Source organism: Bubalus kerabau, chromosome 19 (assembly GCF_029407905.1).
Source record: "Bubalus kerabau isolate K-KA32 ecotype Philippines breed swamp buffalo chromosome 19, PCC_UOA_SB_1v2, whole genome shotgun sequence".
Taxonomy (NCBI): domain Eukaryota; kingdom Metazoa; phylum Chordata; class Mammalia; order Artiodactyla; family Bovidae; genus Bubalus; species Bubalus kerabau.
Window position 1 is genome coordinate 23645860 of NC_073642.1, and position 15667 is coordinate 23661526.

Here is a 15667-nt window from a genome sequence, read left to right on the forward strand (position 1 = left end):
GCTCTGTGCTAAGGACCCTTCCCCAGGGGTTATCACATCCAGTCTGCAGCCCCAGGACACCTGCCTTGCCTAGCCAGTATGCACAAGAATTATAGGCTGTTTAAGAAGGCCTATGACACAAGCTCCAGTGCACGAAGAACTGAGCAAAGCTCCCAGTTGGACCCAAGGGTTCCAGCTGCCAGGGAGAATTTTAAGGGGGGAACATCGATGCCTTTTCAAGAATTTATGCCAGGACTTCCCCAGTGGCTCAGTGGTAAAGAATCTGCCTGCCAATGCAAGAGTCTTGGGTTTGATCCCTGGTCTGGGAAGATCCTACATGCCACAGAGCAAGTAAGCTCATGCGCCACAACTACTGAACCTGTGCTCTAGGGCCTGGGAGCCGCAGCTACTAGAGCTCGTGTGCCTAGAGCCTGTGTTCCGCAACAATAAAAGTCACAACAAGGAGAAGACTGCGCATGACAACCAGAGCACTCATCACAACTGGAGAAAAGTCCTCACAGCAACAAAGATCCAACACAGCCATAAATAAAGAGGCAAAATTATTTTTTTTAAAAAGAACCTATGCCAACATACCTGTTATCTTGAAAACACCTGTTAAATCATGCTAGGGAAACTAGCTCTTCAAAAAACAAAGGGAATTAAAATACATTCACACTTGACATGCTACACCAAAATAAGCTCTAGATGGATGCGGAGGACAGATGCCCAGGTCCTCTCCCACAATCCCACCTCCTGAAGCCCAGCCTTGCTCCCCTCCCGAGGGTGGGTGTGACCTAAAATGTGATTCTGACCAACAGAATATGGCAGAAGTGACCAGGGCCACCATATAACCCCATGACTGTTTCCTTATGTTCAACTCCAGTTTTGCTAGCAGACTGGCTCTCGACACTTTTATCCTTTGTGGCTCTGAAGAAGCAGGCAGCTATGTTCGGAGACCATGTGGCAAGGAGCTGAGGACGGTCTCCAGCTGACAACCAGCGAGAAGCCAGGGCCTCAGTCCTACCATCGGGCATGCGAAACGATATGAATGCTTGCCCAACACAGCCTCCAGATGAGAACCCCAACTTGACCGGTTCCTTAGCTGTAACTATAGCCTTGCATAAGACCCAACCCATGTGGCGCTAGTGATAAAGAACCCACCTATCAATGCAGGAGATGTAAGAGATATGGGTTTGAACTCTGGGTTGAGACAATCCCCTGGAAGAGGAAATGGCAAGCCCCTCCAGTATTCTTGCCTGGAGAATCCTATGGACAGAGGAGCCTGGGGAACTACAGTTCATGGGGTTGCAAAAAGAGTCGGACACGACCAACCGTGTGCGCATGCACACACATACACATACAAGACCCAACTAGGCCATACCTGGATTCTTGATCCATGGAAACAGAAAGTAAATATGTTTTTTTGGCCTACTAAGTTTGTGGTAATTTATTACACAGCACTAGAAAACCAATATAATGGATTAAAAATAGAAAAAAAAAGTCTAAAGGAAATTATGCATGAAAATTTTAATTGATATGTGAACGAGGAAACAACTTTCTAAATATAAGGCATTATGAGGAAATAGAAATGAAAAGATTAATGTACTGAACAAGGCACAAATATACAATTTCTGGATGATTATATCTAGAAACCAAATTAAAAAAAAAAAACAACCTAAGAAAATATAAAACCAATGCTGGTTTTTTCTAAGTGGTAGACCTATAGCTAATTTAAATACTTAACTTATAATATTTCTCTGGATTTTCCAAACATTATATGATGAACATGCATTATTTTTATGATATCAAAGAAGTTATTAACTAAAAAAAAATAATGCAGAACTTGTCAGACTCTTCCATTCACTCTAGGAGCCAGATTTTAGCTCCCACCATGACCTAAGCAGACCCTCCTGCCAGGTATCTCATCAAGCAGACAAAAGCAAACCTACCTGCCAAAAGCATTCAAGCAGGCAGTTGCCCGAAGTGGCTGTAATGGTCACCTTCACTAATCCTGCCACCCCAAGACCTCTGCCAGTGTGTCTTCTGTTAGACCCTCTGGTTATCTGCTCAGCCACAGAAGGGCAGAGCTCATCCATCATCTCCTTAACTCAGCCTGGGCCAGAGTCTGGCATGCAGTGGGGGTCAGCACGTGGGGGAGGGGGCAGTGGCTGGGATTGCTGTGGCCTTGTGGCAGGTTGAGCATGTCACCCTCTTACTGGGAAGAGGGGAGCATCCTTGCTCTTTTGCAAGGATGGCCATGGGCACATGCAAACACTTCCCTCCTGGAGTACAGAGAATTCCTATTCTCCACCACTCTCAGCACAGGCTGAGAAAGAAGAAAAGAGAAAGACAGGGAGGGTAGGAAGGAGGAAAGCTCTCTTTACTGAGTCCAAGAACCATCCTAAGGAGCCTGTGCCTTAAAGGACTGGCCTTAGGATGAAGGGTGTGTGGAGGGTCCATCTGTCTGAACAGCCTACTCAGAGTGGCCTGATGGGGACCAGGACCCCGTCCTGCCTAGGAGAGGGGCTAAGCCATCTGTACCCATGGCTCTCTGTGCCAGCTCTGACTATACCCTTTGTTGTTGTTTAGTCACTAAGTTGTGTCCGACTCTTTGTGACCCCATGGACTGTAGCCCGCCAGGCTCCTCTGTCCATGGGATTTCCCAGGGAAGAATCCTGGAGTGGGTTGCCATTTCCTTCTCCAGGCTTTCTTCCTGACCCAGGGATCGAACTCGTGTCTCCGGCATTGCCAAGTGGGTTCTTTACCATCTGAGCCACCAGGGAAGATTGACTGCAGCCCCTACTGCTCTGCATTTTGTGCTGTTTCCTCTACTTGGCTGTGAGCACTTGAAGGCCAGTAAACACCTCACTTGTTGTCATCACCCAAGGACATAGCTCAGTGCCAGGCACAGTAGGCACTTGCGAAATGTATGTTAATTATGGTCATGAATAAATGCACGAGAAGCTAACAGGGACAACTTAGGGAAGAGCCACGTGGGCACACCCACACTTATGCAAACATGCTGAATCACTATGCTGGGGCTCAGGGCTCTGGTGTGGTATTGAGCTTTTCAGACACCCCCTCTACCCAGCAACCACCCACCTAGCCTGCTTCATCTCTTCAGACCTTCCTCCCACCTGCTCTTTTCTCCTGTTTGCATAAAGGAGGTGCAGAGATATTTGTTCCAAGGCTTCCCTATGGTGCCTTTCCCTCTAACTTGTCTCCAATCTACTTCTCCCACAATACTGACACCCACAGACCCAGCCCCTCACAGCTTCCACACGACCACGGTCCATCCCAGCTCCTGACAAGAGGCCCCACATGTGACAGCCCTGCCCCCTAGCTGGAGGCCCTGGGCCCACCCTGTCTACCGTGGGTCACAGAAGATGCACAAACACCACCATCCAAAGACTCCATGGGATGGCAGAGAGGCCACCTTCCGGCCGGCAGAGATGTCACCACCTCCAGGGGATGGCCCACATGCTTTGTTTGCTCTGAGGGTTGCCAAATCATTTCTACAAAAGGCTGAGGACCTATTTTAGGATTTGCAGGCCATATGGACTCTATTGCAGCTACAACATCCATAGACAATAAGCAAATGAATGAACGTGGCTGTAGCCCAGTAAAAGTTTATTTACAACAACAGGCAGCAGGCCAGGTTTGGACTATGGGCGGGGTTTGCCAACCCCTGCCTCGCCTGACTGAGCAGAGCAGTGAGCGTGGGAACTATCATGGCGCCTGGTGTCCTAGCACCTTGAAGAGCTCTGGCAGTTACACTTGACTTATAGCAATGTCTCCTGGGACCATCTCAGAGGATGCTGGACACTCAAGAGGCTGTTAATATCCTGATACTCCAGCTTAGCTGAGCTGTGTTCTTGGCTACAGTGCCTCTCATAATATTTCACCATGGGAATGACAATGACCACCAGTACCATCCAGGCTTGTGCCCTCTTATCGCTGGCATAGACTGGTGAAGCATCACCAAGCTTTGGGGGGAGGAGGACAGACCACATCTCCTGGGACATGTGGTCTCCCATCAAGGCCTGTCATTGCAGGTCCCTCCCTCTGGCCCCAGCATCCCGAAGGCAGCAAGTAGGGACACTCCCACTGGCAGATTGGAAGTCATAGCCCCACAGAAGAGTCCCTTCAACATGGCCACCATCTCTACAAGGCCCTTGGGCCACCAGAGTAGTCGTGGACTCTGGGGAACATTGGGTTACATGAGCAGACCAGCCACCTGTCTTGAACTCTCTCTTCAGAAGAGGTGCTGATATATGTATAACTGAATCACTGCGCTGTACAGCAGAAACGAACACAACACTGTATATCAACTATACTCCAATAAACATTAATGAAAATACAAAATGAAAAAACTGACAAAAAGAGGTACTCAAGTTCACGCCTACCTGGTGAGGACCCACAGAACACCACCTGGGCCGTTTCTGGGTCCTAGAGGGCTTTGAGGGGCATCTCTCAATCAGTACCTGCTTTGAGTTGGTCAGGTAGAGCTTGGCTGCCAGGTTGATGACCTGCAGCTTGACGATGTCCTCCTCGGCAGTGAAGGATTTGGCCATCTTTCTCAGGACATCTGGTGCGATCCTGGGGACGTGCTCACAGTACTCGCCGATGAGCCACAGGATGCTGGCTCGGGCCATGGGCACCTGTGTGGGTGGGAGAGGAGTCAGGACTGGGGTGCGTGTGGGAATGTGGGTGGGCATGTGGCCTGCCAGGGAGCCAGCACTCCTCCCATCTGTGCTCACTTCTCTAGAAATGGGAGTGGGAGGTGGTGGGAGAGAAAATACTAGGTGGGCATTTCTCAGGCAGCATCTCCCCTCTTCCCCAGGGTTTCGAGAGCATGCACAGAGCCTTGGAAGTTCAGTCACAGTTTGGTATAAAAGACTGGCTTTCAGGATCCACTGTACCCTTGATGCTTTCTATCTAAGGATGCCATGTTATCCTTCCTGAGTCTTCAGGAATGCCTTGTCTGAATGTTTCAACTTGGCAGCACGACACAAAAACACACGCATGTCAACCAGCCACCCTGAGCCAGAGCTTTAGAGAAAACATGAGTGTGGACCAGGCTGGAGCTCAGCAAGGGGTCCCCGAAGGGAAGGCAAACCAGGGTCACATGGTCTCGCCTTTCCCCTTCTCCCACCCAAAGACCTTCCAAGCCAGTAAGAATGGTTTGGAAGTTGACTTTTTTATTTAAAAAGTGAAAGTGTTAATCACTCAGTTGTGTCCAGACTCTTTGAGACCCCATGGTCTATAGCCTGCCAGGCTCCTCTGTCCATAGAATTCTCCAGGCAAGAGTACTGGAGTGGGTAGCCATTCTCTTCTCCAGGGGATCTCCTCCACCCAGGGATCGAACCTGGGTTGAACCTGGGTCACCTGAATTGCAGGTGGATTCTTTTCTGTCTGAGCCACTAGGGAAGCCCCTGATTTTCTTCTTTTTCTTTTTGATTTTTATTAAGGCCAGTTTAATTAAAGGATTTTTTTTTTTTAATTCATTTATTTGGCTGCATTGGGTCTTTAGTTGTGGCATGCGGGATCTTCATTTGCATCATGTAGGATCTTTTGTTGCAGGGCACAGGCTCATTAGTTGTGGTGAACGGAGTTAGTTGCCCCTTGGCATGTGGGACCTCAGTTCCCCAACCAGGGATCAAACCCGGGTCCCCTGCCTTGCAAGCCAGATTCTTAACCACTGGATCACCAGGGAAGTCCCTAATTATAGGGTCTTAAGATCATGGGGAGGTTCCTGGGTTGGGGAAGCCAGTGGGGTCACCCCCTCACCTGGATGTTGTCTGTGAGCTTCGCCAAGTGTTTGATGATCTCTCCATGCTGGGCTGGCTGCATTTGCAGCAGCTTCTTGATGACCACCACTGACTCTGCGACCACAAGCTCTGTGGAACAGGAAATGAGCCCAGGACAGTCAGATGGCCACACACAATGGGCAGACACACCTGCAATGCCCCCAGGCCCTTGGCTTCGCTCCTCAACCTCCTGTACTTCTCCCTCAGAGAGGCAGGGGTACAAGGATACAAACTGAGGCTGATGGACTGATGAACATGAATTGTCGCTGGCCAGACAGGAGAATACCTGCTGGCCATAAGTCAGACATGCAGGCAGCACCCACAAGTCATCAGAGCTGGACATGCAGACATACAAACACTGACCATCACGGTTGGACAGCAGCTGCACCAGGCCGTTGAGGCAGGTGTCGCGGACTCGGCCTATGTTAGTTGCACAGCGCCCAATGGCCTGGATGGTGGCTGCCACAAAGTCCTTGTCCATGCTGCGAATGTAGGTCTGCGGGAGGCCACAACAGAGTGAGCCCCAGAAGGTGTGATCCCTCAGACTTGACTCGGCAGTGACTCTGCAGGCTTGAGGGTGACCTTCTGGAAAGCTGTTACCCCTCATTCAGTGACCAATCATGCCAGAGACTAAACTCTGGGGAAAGGAATGACACCCTCATCCAGTCCCGGGTGACTCCCTGACCCAAAGCCTGCAGAAGGCATTGGGAAGGGACATGAAATAACAGTTTCTCCATTTTGGGTTCTAAAGAGAAGATTTAATCCACCAAGATGATGCTCACTGAGCATAAGGAGCTACAGGGCAACTCTCATGGGCCTCTCTGGCTACAAGCTGGTCCCTAGCCGGTACCTGGAATTCCCGGAGGACAGTAGGAATGTTGGTCTCATTGGCGAGGTTCGTCAACACTTCCAGCTGCAGGGAAGCAGAAAAGGGGCAGGGGGTGCCAGTGGGCTTTTGTGCTTTCATTTGTTTTTAATATTTATTCATTTGCGTGCGTCAGGTCTTAGTTGTGGCACAGCAGGCTTAGTTGCCCTGTGGCATGTGGGATCTTAGTTTCCTGACCAGGGTTCAAACCTGTGTCCCCTGCATTGCAAGGCAGATTCTTAACCACTGGACCACCAGGGAAGTCCCTCTGTGCTTTCCTTAACCCTTCATTAAGGCCACAGGCATGACTGTCCATCACTCACCTTCAGGATCTTGATCTGGGTGGGGTCAGTGGATCTGATGTAGAAGCTCTTCAGGTACGGCTCAAACATACCCTGGCACGAGAGAGGTGGTCCCAGGGAGCGCCACCACAGCCCTGCTCCTCCTCCAGAGCACCCCTCCCCGCGACCCTCCCCCATCCAGGGCCCAGCGTCCTTCTTGCCCCTGCACTCTCTTCCACTGTCAGCTCTTCCCACCCCCTCAGCTCCGACCCTATCTTCCTTCATCAGGGCTTCTACCCTGGGGGTCCAGGTCCTGCATCTCCACCTGCATTTACGGCCTCTCCCTCCCATGCTCCACACTGCCAAGGCATCATCCCATCCTGCCTTCCCCAGCGCCCCTGCCCCGCAGAGCCACCCGTCGGACCGCGAGGGCAGGCCTGGGTCACGTGCTCACCCGGCGCTTGATGGACATGGTGGCCACGTTCTGGAGCACCACGTACTGCACTTCACTGTGGAGAGGAATAGCAGAGGAACCGGGTCCCTAGGCCAGGGCCAGGCCAGGAGGCACGGGCGGGGAAGGGAGGTGGGCCCGAGAGGAGGGAGGAGAGGGCGGGTATCGGGGAAGGTGGTAGGAGGGTGGGACTGGCGTCAGTGTAGAGGGGCCGGTGGGCTGGGGTGGAGGGCGCCGCACTCTAGGTAGGGGGAAGCGGAGAGGCAGCCCCCTTCCAGGCGTGGCTGGGCCGTGGGCGTGGTGTGGTTGGTGTGGGTGGGGCGTGGGTGGGGCGGGTTGGGGTGTGGGCGGGGCGGGCACGCACCTGTGGCTCCTCAGCAGGCGCACGAGGGCCTTGGCGATGACGCCCACCTCTGCCTTGGGAGCCAGGTGGAAGTAAAGCTGCGCCACGGCCATGACCACGGCGGCGCTGCGGCTCTGCAGGAGCGGCTTCGTGTTGCGCAGCAGCAGCCGGTGGTCAGGGTCCATGACGTAGGGCTTCCGGGCGGGCAGCGCCGTGGAGGCTGCCTCCTCAGACCCCGGGCCCTTGGCCTCATCCTCCTCGGAGCCATAGAAGGCTTTCTCAGAGTTCTCCTCCAGCAGAGATTCCTGGGGGTGGGGTGGGAGGGGTGGGGAACAGGCGGGTGGGGCAGGGGACACCTCCTCCTGGAAGCCCTCCTACCCACTTTGCTAGGGCACGGGTCGCGGTTGCGCCTGGGGGTCCAGGCCACTCACGTTCTGGGTGGGGCTGAGGAACTGCGTGCGGGCATAGCGGGTGAGCATGCTGATGATGACCACCTGGCCCCACTCCTCCACATCAATGAGCAGGTTACAGAGCTTCCTGTAGTTCTTGTGGATCAGGTCAATGCGCTCGGGGCACACCTCCTCGAAGGCCATCACCACACTGCCCGCCACCAGCTGGGGAACCCACAGAGGCATGAGCGCATTAACGGGAAGGACAGAAGGGGTTGGCCTGGCACCTTTCCACCACCCACCTCTGTGTGTCCATATACACACCGTGGTCTTGTCAGCCAGAAGCTTCTCGATGACCTCTATCAGCTGGTCCTTCTGGTCAGAATCCAAACTGAGGGAGAAACTGTTGTTTGCCCCTCCCTCCTCTCCAGCCTTCCCAATACCCGCTGGAGATGTGCTCCCCTCTCTCCCCCCAACCCTATTGATCAAGAGGTGTGAGCCACTGCTTCCAATGTCCTCCTTCTCTGTCTGTTCCCCAAACTGTCTTAAACCACCTAAAGACTTAAAAACAACCAATAACAAAATCAGCCTTCAAAACTGGTTGAGGCCAGGGATGGGCAGTGGCTTGGGGCATACCTGTAGAGCTTAGGGATGGCGTGGGCAGCTGTTTTCCGCACATAGGGAGACATATCTGAGGCAGCTTCCTTGATGGCCAGCATCATGATGGGCACGATGATGGGCACACGGATGCTAGACAGGACGCGGAGGGCACTGGCGCGAATCAGCTGGTTGGGGTCCTAGGGCAAAGGTGGCAGAGGCAGAGCCATGGGAGGGCAGCGGGCACCCTGATGGGAGGGAAACTCACTGTCCCTGGTTGCCACCCGTTCTTGTTTCCTTGTCTCCTGTCTTGAGCCCAGATGATGAGGTGCTGGTGCCGGGTGCCTGGGGAGCTCTGCCTGAGGGCACTGACTCGGCCCTGCAACAGAAATCTGATATCTGGAGGGATGTGGCATTGGGCTGCTTCACTTTCAGGGAGAGCGACAGACTTTCAGAATGCCTAAAATTCTTGAAGCACCTCGTTTCTTAGAAGTATATGCAGACTAGGAGGGTGTCTTTGTGTTTATGGTGGAGGAGACTGCCAGCAAATGCAACCTGCTCTCCCTTCCCAAGAGTTCATCCTTTCAGGGACTTCCCTGGTGGTCTAGAGGTGAAGACTCTGCTTTCAATTCAGGGGACCCAGGTTTGATCCCTGGTTGGAGAATTAGATCCTGCATGCTGCAACTAAGACCCAGCACAGACAACTAGATATTCTTTTTAAAGTTCACCCTTTCAGTCTTCTCTCCCAGCAAACTCTCAAAAGCTGCTCTTCTTCCCCTTCCTCCACGTGTTTAAAAGAGAATAGGTGTGTAAGCCCCTCCTCTTTGTGCCTACTGCATCCTATAGACACCTGAAAGGAGTACGTCAGGCTGTGTATTGTCACCCTGCTCATTTAACTGGTATACAGAGTACATCATGCAAAATGCCGGGCTGGATGAAGCGCAGGCTGGAATCAAGAGGTGCCAGGAGAAATATCAATAACCTCAGAGACACAGATGCCACCGCCCTTATGGCAGAAAGCAAAGAGGAACTAAAGAGCCTCTTGATGAAGGTGAAAGAGGAGAGTAAAAAAAACTGGCTTAAAACTCAACATTCAAAAAACTAAGATCATGGCATCCAGTCCCATTACTTCATGGCAAATAGATGGGGAAACAATGGAAACAGTGAGAGACTTTATTTTCTTGGGCTCCAAAATCATTGCAGATGGTGACTGCAGCCATGAAATTAAAAGACGGTTGCTCCTTGGAAGAAAAGCTATGACAAAAGCTATGTCAAACTTAGACATAAATTTGACAAACTTATGACAAAGCTATGACAAACCTAGATGGCATATTAAAAAGCAGAGCCATTACTTTACTGACAGAGGTCCATATAGTCAAAGCTATGGTTTTTCCAGTTGCCATGTATGGATGTGAGAGTTGGACCATAAAGAAGGCTGAGCACCAAAGAATAGATGCTTTTGAACTGTGGTGTTGGAGAAGACTCTTGAGAGTCCCTTGCACTGCAAGGGGATCAAACCAGTCAATGCTAAAGGAAATTAATCCTGAATATTCACTGGAAGGACTGATGCTGAAGCTGAAGCTCCAATACCTTGGCCACCTGATGAGACGAGCCAACTCACAGGAAAAGACCCTGATGCTGGGAAAGATTGAAAGCAGAAAGAGAATGGGACGACAGAGGACGAGATGGTTGGATGGCATCACCGACTCAATGGACATAAGTTTGAGCAAGCTCTGGGAGATGGTGAAGGATAGGGAAGCCTGGCAAGCTACAGCCTATGGGATAGCAAAGAGTCGGACACGACTGAGCAACTGAACAACAAGACACCTGAGAAGAGCCTTAGACACAGTGTACTGTAATCGTGAGATTATGAGAGCAGCAGCAGATGTAAATTACTGTTCATCTTGAAGGTCAGTGGGCAAAGGAAGAGGTCCTGGAATACTAAAGAGTAGGTGCTACTGTGAGTTTCTAAAATAGGGAAAGAGGAGAGCCACAGAATTACAGGTGAAAATGATGGTACTCCTTGCTAAAATTCCAGAACTGGTTTTTGAAAAGGTGGTTTCAAAGCACTTTATTTATTTTTAAAATATCTTATGGAGTCATGATTTTACTTTATTGTTTGTTTATTTGGTTGCACTGGATCTTCGTTGCTGCATGTGGGATCTCCCTCAATTGGGACGGCACTCAGACCCCCTGCATTGAGAGTCTGGAGTCTTAAACACTGGACCCCCAGGGAAGTTCTTCAAAGCACTTATTTTAAAAGCAGGAGTCTGTATTTTCTTAGAGTCAAGTCATATCACATCCACTGCTAAAACCTATTTTCTTTTTTTTTAACATTTGGAAATGATTATGGATTCAACAGGAAGTTACCCCCTCCCCCAGATAAACCCCTTTCCTTTTTAGTACAGTAATTAGGCTGGCATATATTAATACTATATATCTTGATATCAGCAAAGCACCATGGGGGTCTCTCATAGCATTTCCTAGACTGCCATTTTTGATGTAGGCCTTTTGTTTCATTTAGTACATAGGCATTTTAAGAGCAGAATTCATGTCTATTTTATCTCTAGATAACCACAGCCTTTTGCACATAGAAGGTGTTAAGAAATTTTTTTTGCTGTTGAGATCCTTCTAACAAGATGGGAAAATACCAGCTGACTGCAGTTAGGTGGATCCACAGTTTGGTAAAATGCAATACTTGGGGAAGATTTACTAGTAGATCAGTGTCAACCTGGAAACATGATACATGGGATTTAGTCTGTTGCCCTGGTTGGAATAGCTTATTAACATCTTAGAGGAAGACATAAAACCAGGAGGACAAAACCAAGATTCAGATCCACCCTGGCTTAGATCTTGTGCTAAACCTAAACAATGTAATACAGAAGGGCCTCACAGAGATTCAAGGAACCAACTGCATAAAGACAGGATATAGGGACACCTGGATTAACTGCTTGTCAACTGGAGGTTTGTCAGAATTGAGTCAACAACATTAGCTGGCTGCAAAGCAAACAGAGTCTCAGTCTGGGCTGACAGAAAAGGTTGGTACTATTGTGCAGAAGAGCCCCCTAAACAGTAATAATAATAAAAAGAAAGTGAATTTTAGAGGAACACATATAAGATGCTGTTTATAAAACAGTATTATACATTATTTCAATTCAATTCAATTCAATAAGTCGCTTTAGTCGTGTCCGACTCTGTGCGACCCCATAGACAGCAGCTCACTAGGCTCCCCCGTCCCTGGGATTCTCCAGGCAGGAACACTGGAGTGGGTTGCCATTTCCTTCTCCAATGTATGAAAGTGAAAAGTGAAAGTGAAGTCGCTCAGTCGTGTCCAACTCCCAGCAACCCCATGGACTGCAGCCCACCAGGCTCCTCTGTCCCTGGGATTTTCCAGGCAAGAGTACTGGAGTGGGGTGCCATTGCCTTCTCCAATGCATGAAAGTGAAAAGTGAAAGTGAAGTCACTCAGTCGTGTCCAACTCCCAGCAACCCCATGGACTGCAGCCCACCAGGCTCCTCTGTCCCTGGGATTTTCCAGGCAAGAGTACTGGAGTGGGGTGCCATTGCCTTCTCCAATGCATGAAAGTGAAAAGTGAAAGTGAAGTTGCTCAGTCGTGTCCAACTCTGTGCGACCCCATAAACAGCAGCCCACCAGGCTCCTCCGTCCATGGGATTTTCCAGGCAAGAGTACTAGGAACACATAAATAAGTAGTAAGAGAATAAATGCACATATATGAATACTATTCTTTATGCCTTTGGTGGATCTGATATAAATTTTAAAAAATTAAGGTAATAGACATTTCAACACAGTATAATGGTTTTTAAAAAGTTATAATCACTTCACATCTGTCAGAATGGCTGTCATTAGAAAGACAACAAATAACAAGTGTTGGTGAGGATGTGGCAAAAAGGGAAGCCTTGTACACTCTTGGTGGGAATGTAAATTAGCACAGCCACTGTGGAGAACAGTGTGGAGGTTTCTCAGAAAGCTAAAACAGAACTTTCATATGATCTAGCAATATCACTCTTGGGTATATATTCTGGGTATGTTTTCATTAAACGAATAAGTATGACAGAACAGAAACTCATAGAGAACAAACTAATTGTTATGAGTTGGGGTGGTGGTGGTGAGGAGAAGCAAGATGGGGTAGAGAATTAAAAGGTACAAAGTATTATACTATTATGTATAAAATAAAAAGCTAAAAGAATATATTGTACAGCACAGGGAGTGTGGCTAATATTTTGAAATACATTTAAATGGAGTATTAGCCACAAAAATGTTGAATCAATGTATCATATACCTGAAACTAATTTAACATTGTGAATTGTCTATACTTCAATAAAGACAAAAATGAAAAACAGTGGTAGTTGTCTTAAGATGGAACTGCCTTATGAAGGAGTAGGTCTGTACCACTGGAGATAACCTGTCAGAGATGTTCTAGAGCAAAGGTTGGCATACTACAGTCCACAAGCCAAATGTGTCTTCTGCCTTTTTTAATAAATAAAAATGTATTCAGGGGCTTCCCTTGTAGTCCAGTGGCTAAGACTCTGAGCTCCCAGTGCAGCGGGGCTGGGTTCAATCCCTGGTCAGGGAACTAGATCCCGTATGCTGCCACTAAGACCTGATACAGTCAAATATTTTCTAAAATATGAATTCAAACCCAGTCATGCACACTCATTCATCGCTGCTTTCCTACGATTAAAATACAAGGGCAAAGTTGAGTCGTTGATGGTTGAGACTAGACGGTCTGCACAGCCTAAACTACTATTACCTTGCTGGATGCAGAAGAAGTTTGCTGACTATTATTCTAGAGAAATCACTGCATTGAGTTGAGCTAAATGAGCTCTGGTTTTCTAAAAAGGGTAGAATGTAGAAACTTCAGGTCAATGTAAAAATTTGTGCAAAATTTTCAGAATGGTTCTTATAAAACGATTTTAATCCCGATTAAACCAATCTGAAAGCGAGAGAGATCGTATGGTTTTCACTTGATAAAAAATAACCTAGCACAAGGACTTCCCTGGTGGTCCAGTGGTCAACACTCCTCGTCTCCACTGCAGGGGGCAAGGGTTCTATCCTTGATGGGGGAACTAAGATCCCCCATGCCTTGCGGTGCAGCCAAAAAATTTAAAACAAACGAACAACAAAAACGCCTGACACAGTGTGAGGCATAGAGATACCCAAGTATTTGCTGAATGAAAGAATGGTAGATGCAAGTGCCCAGGCTTTCTGTCCCACCTCAGAGGAGCCGACTTTGCCAACACCTCCTGCTGGCCAGAGCAGAATGAACCAGGGGTGAACCTCCAGTTTGGGCAGTCAACTCTCAGTCTGCTCAGCTAACCTACAGAATCAGCTGAACAGGAAAAGAAGCCAGACCTTTCAATGTCCCTCTCACAGGAATTAGAACTAAGCATGTGGAGAGACTAGAGGAGTTAATGGCTGTTATCAGAGCTGGAGAGTCTGATTGGACAAAGACTAGAAAGACAGAGATGCTGACTTCTTTACCCGGAGATATCTTATCCAAACCACAAAAGCACCCAGTGGAGACTATCATGCATGCATTTAACATACAAAAGATGAGAATATTCAGTTTAAATATGTGTGCGTGTGTTTGTGAGGGGTCAGCCTCCACTGCATACGAAAGGACTTGAATCTTCCCACTGTCCCTTCCCTTAAGAGATTCAGTTTTCTACCTGCCTCAAAGGGCATTTTATTGCCACAAAAGTGATCCAGGTCTTTAAAATATATATATATATATATATATATATATATGCATATATATATATATATATTTTTTTTTTTTTTAATTTTGAGGCCACGCCATAGGCCATGCAGGATCTTGGTTTTCAGTACAGGGATTGAACCCATGTCCCCTGCATTGGGAAGGCAGAGTCTTAATCACTGGACCAGCAGGGAAGTCCCGATTTTGGTCTTTAAAGGTGGATATTTTACATACACTGGGGCATCTAAGACAAGCCAATTATTTCTTCTGGTGCTAAACAGAATAATCAACTTGTTCCTACTTTCAAGGAATCATTGGCTGTACTAACCTTATTGAAAATGCAATGGTCTTGTCTTTATGTTCTCTCTGCAGACTGTCAAACCCAGTCTCCATGTCTGAGGCCACTCTGCAGCTTGGTGAGCTTTGTGGTTTTCCTCTCCATGGAGCTCATTTGTTCCCAATAAACCCTTTTGTCCTCCTCACCCCGTTTCAGGTGAAAAGGTTCCAAAGCCATTGTTCCTAGCAGATACTCAAACCAGGTGAGCCAGCCAGTGCCAAGGCTCTGACACCCAGAGGTGAGGAATCCAGGTCAGCGGGCTCCCCACACGTTACTCTGTCTTAAGAAGGCTGACTTCTGCCTGGCTGTGGGCCTCAATCCCTTTACATCAGTAGGGTGAAGGCCAGTGTCAGGGGCTCAAGTGATTCATAGTTGAGGCAGCCATTAGCACAGGCGCCTCTGACTCTCCTGACTTTAGGCAGGTAGGAAAGGGCCTCCAGAGCCTGACCCCCCCCAACCCCTGCACTCAGACCTCTCCCTGGGCCCACTCCTCTGACAAATGGAATTTATTTCGTGCCCTATCAGTAAACAAAGGATGTCACAGTCATCAGCAATTGCAGCCACCGCGGACAGTGAGCTGGTGATCCCTGAGGGAACTCAGCAAGAAAGAACATCTGCCATCTAGCAGCCATCAGACTGCAGCCACTTCCCATGGTGAGCCCTGGAGAAACTCAGGATATGAGAACACAGGATACTGGCCACAGATAGCTGGGCTGCATATCAAAGGAATGATTTCAGTGAACCCAGACTCTTGTATCTTCCCATGCACAGAAAATCACCAAACTCCTTAACCTGGGTTATCTGGTTTTCTTTCATTAACAACTGTCTTTTGATGATAGACCACCTGCCCTTTGTTGCAAAACTTCTATATAACCTGACTTCTCCCCTCGCCTCCT

The 15667-nt window shown here is 48.7% G+C and overlaps 1 protein-coding gene across 1 annotated transcript in view; it reads right to left on the reverse strand.

The window, feature by feature from the left end:
- AP3B2 (adaptor related protein complex 3 subunit beta 2) overlaps window positions 1-15667 on the reverse strand; it is a 37080-nt gene that overhangs the window by 11006 nt on the left and 10407 nt on the right. Inside the window, exons 5-14 of the mRNA XM_055555428.1 lie at window positions 8755-8915; window positions 8443-8509; window positions 8161-8343; window positions 7751-8034; window positions 7390-7444; window positions 6978-7049; window positions 6640-6702; window positions 6153-6285; window positions 5770-5879; window positions 4464-4640 (exon numbers count right to left, since the gene is read on the reverse strand). Coding sequence (XP_055411403.1) covers window positions 4464-4640; window positions 5770-5879; window positions 6153-6285; window positions 6640-6702; window positions 6978-7049; window positions 7390-7444; window positions 7751-8034; window positions 8161-8343; window positions 8443-8509; window positions 8755-8915 — 1305 coding nt within the window. The remainder of the gene's footprint in view (window positions 1-4463; window positions 4641-5769; window positions 5880-6152; window positions 6286-6639; window positions 6703-6977; window positions 7050-7389; window positions 7445-7750; window positions 8035-8160; window positions 8344-8442; window positions 8510-8754; window positions 8916-15667) is intronic.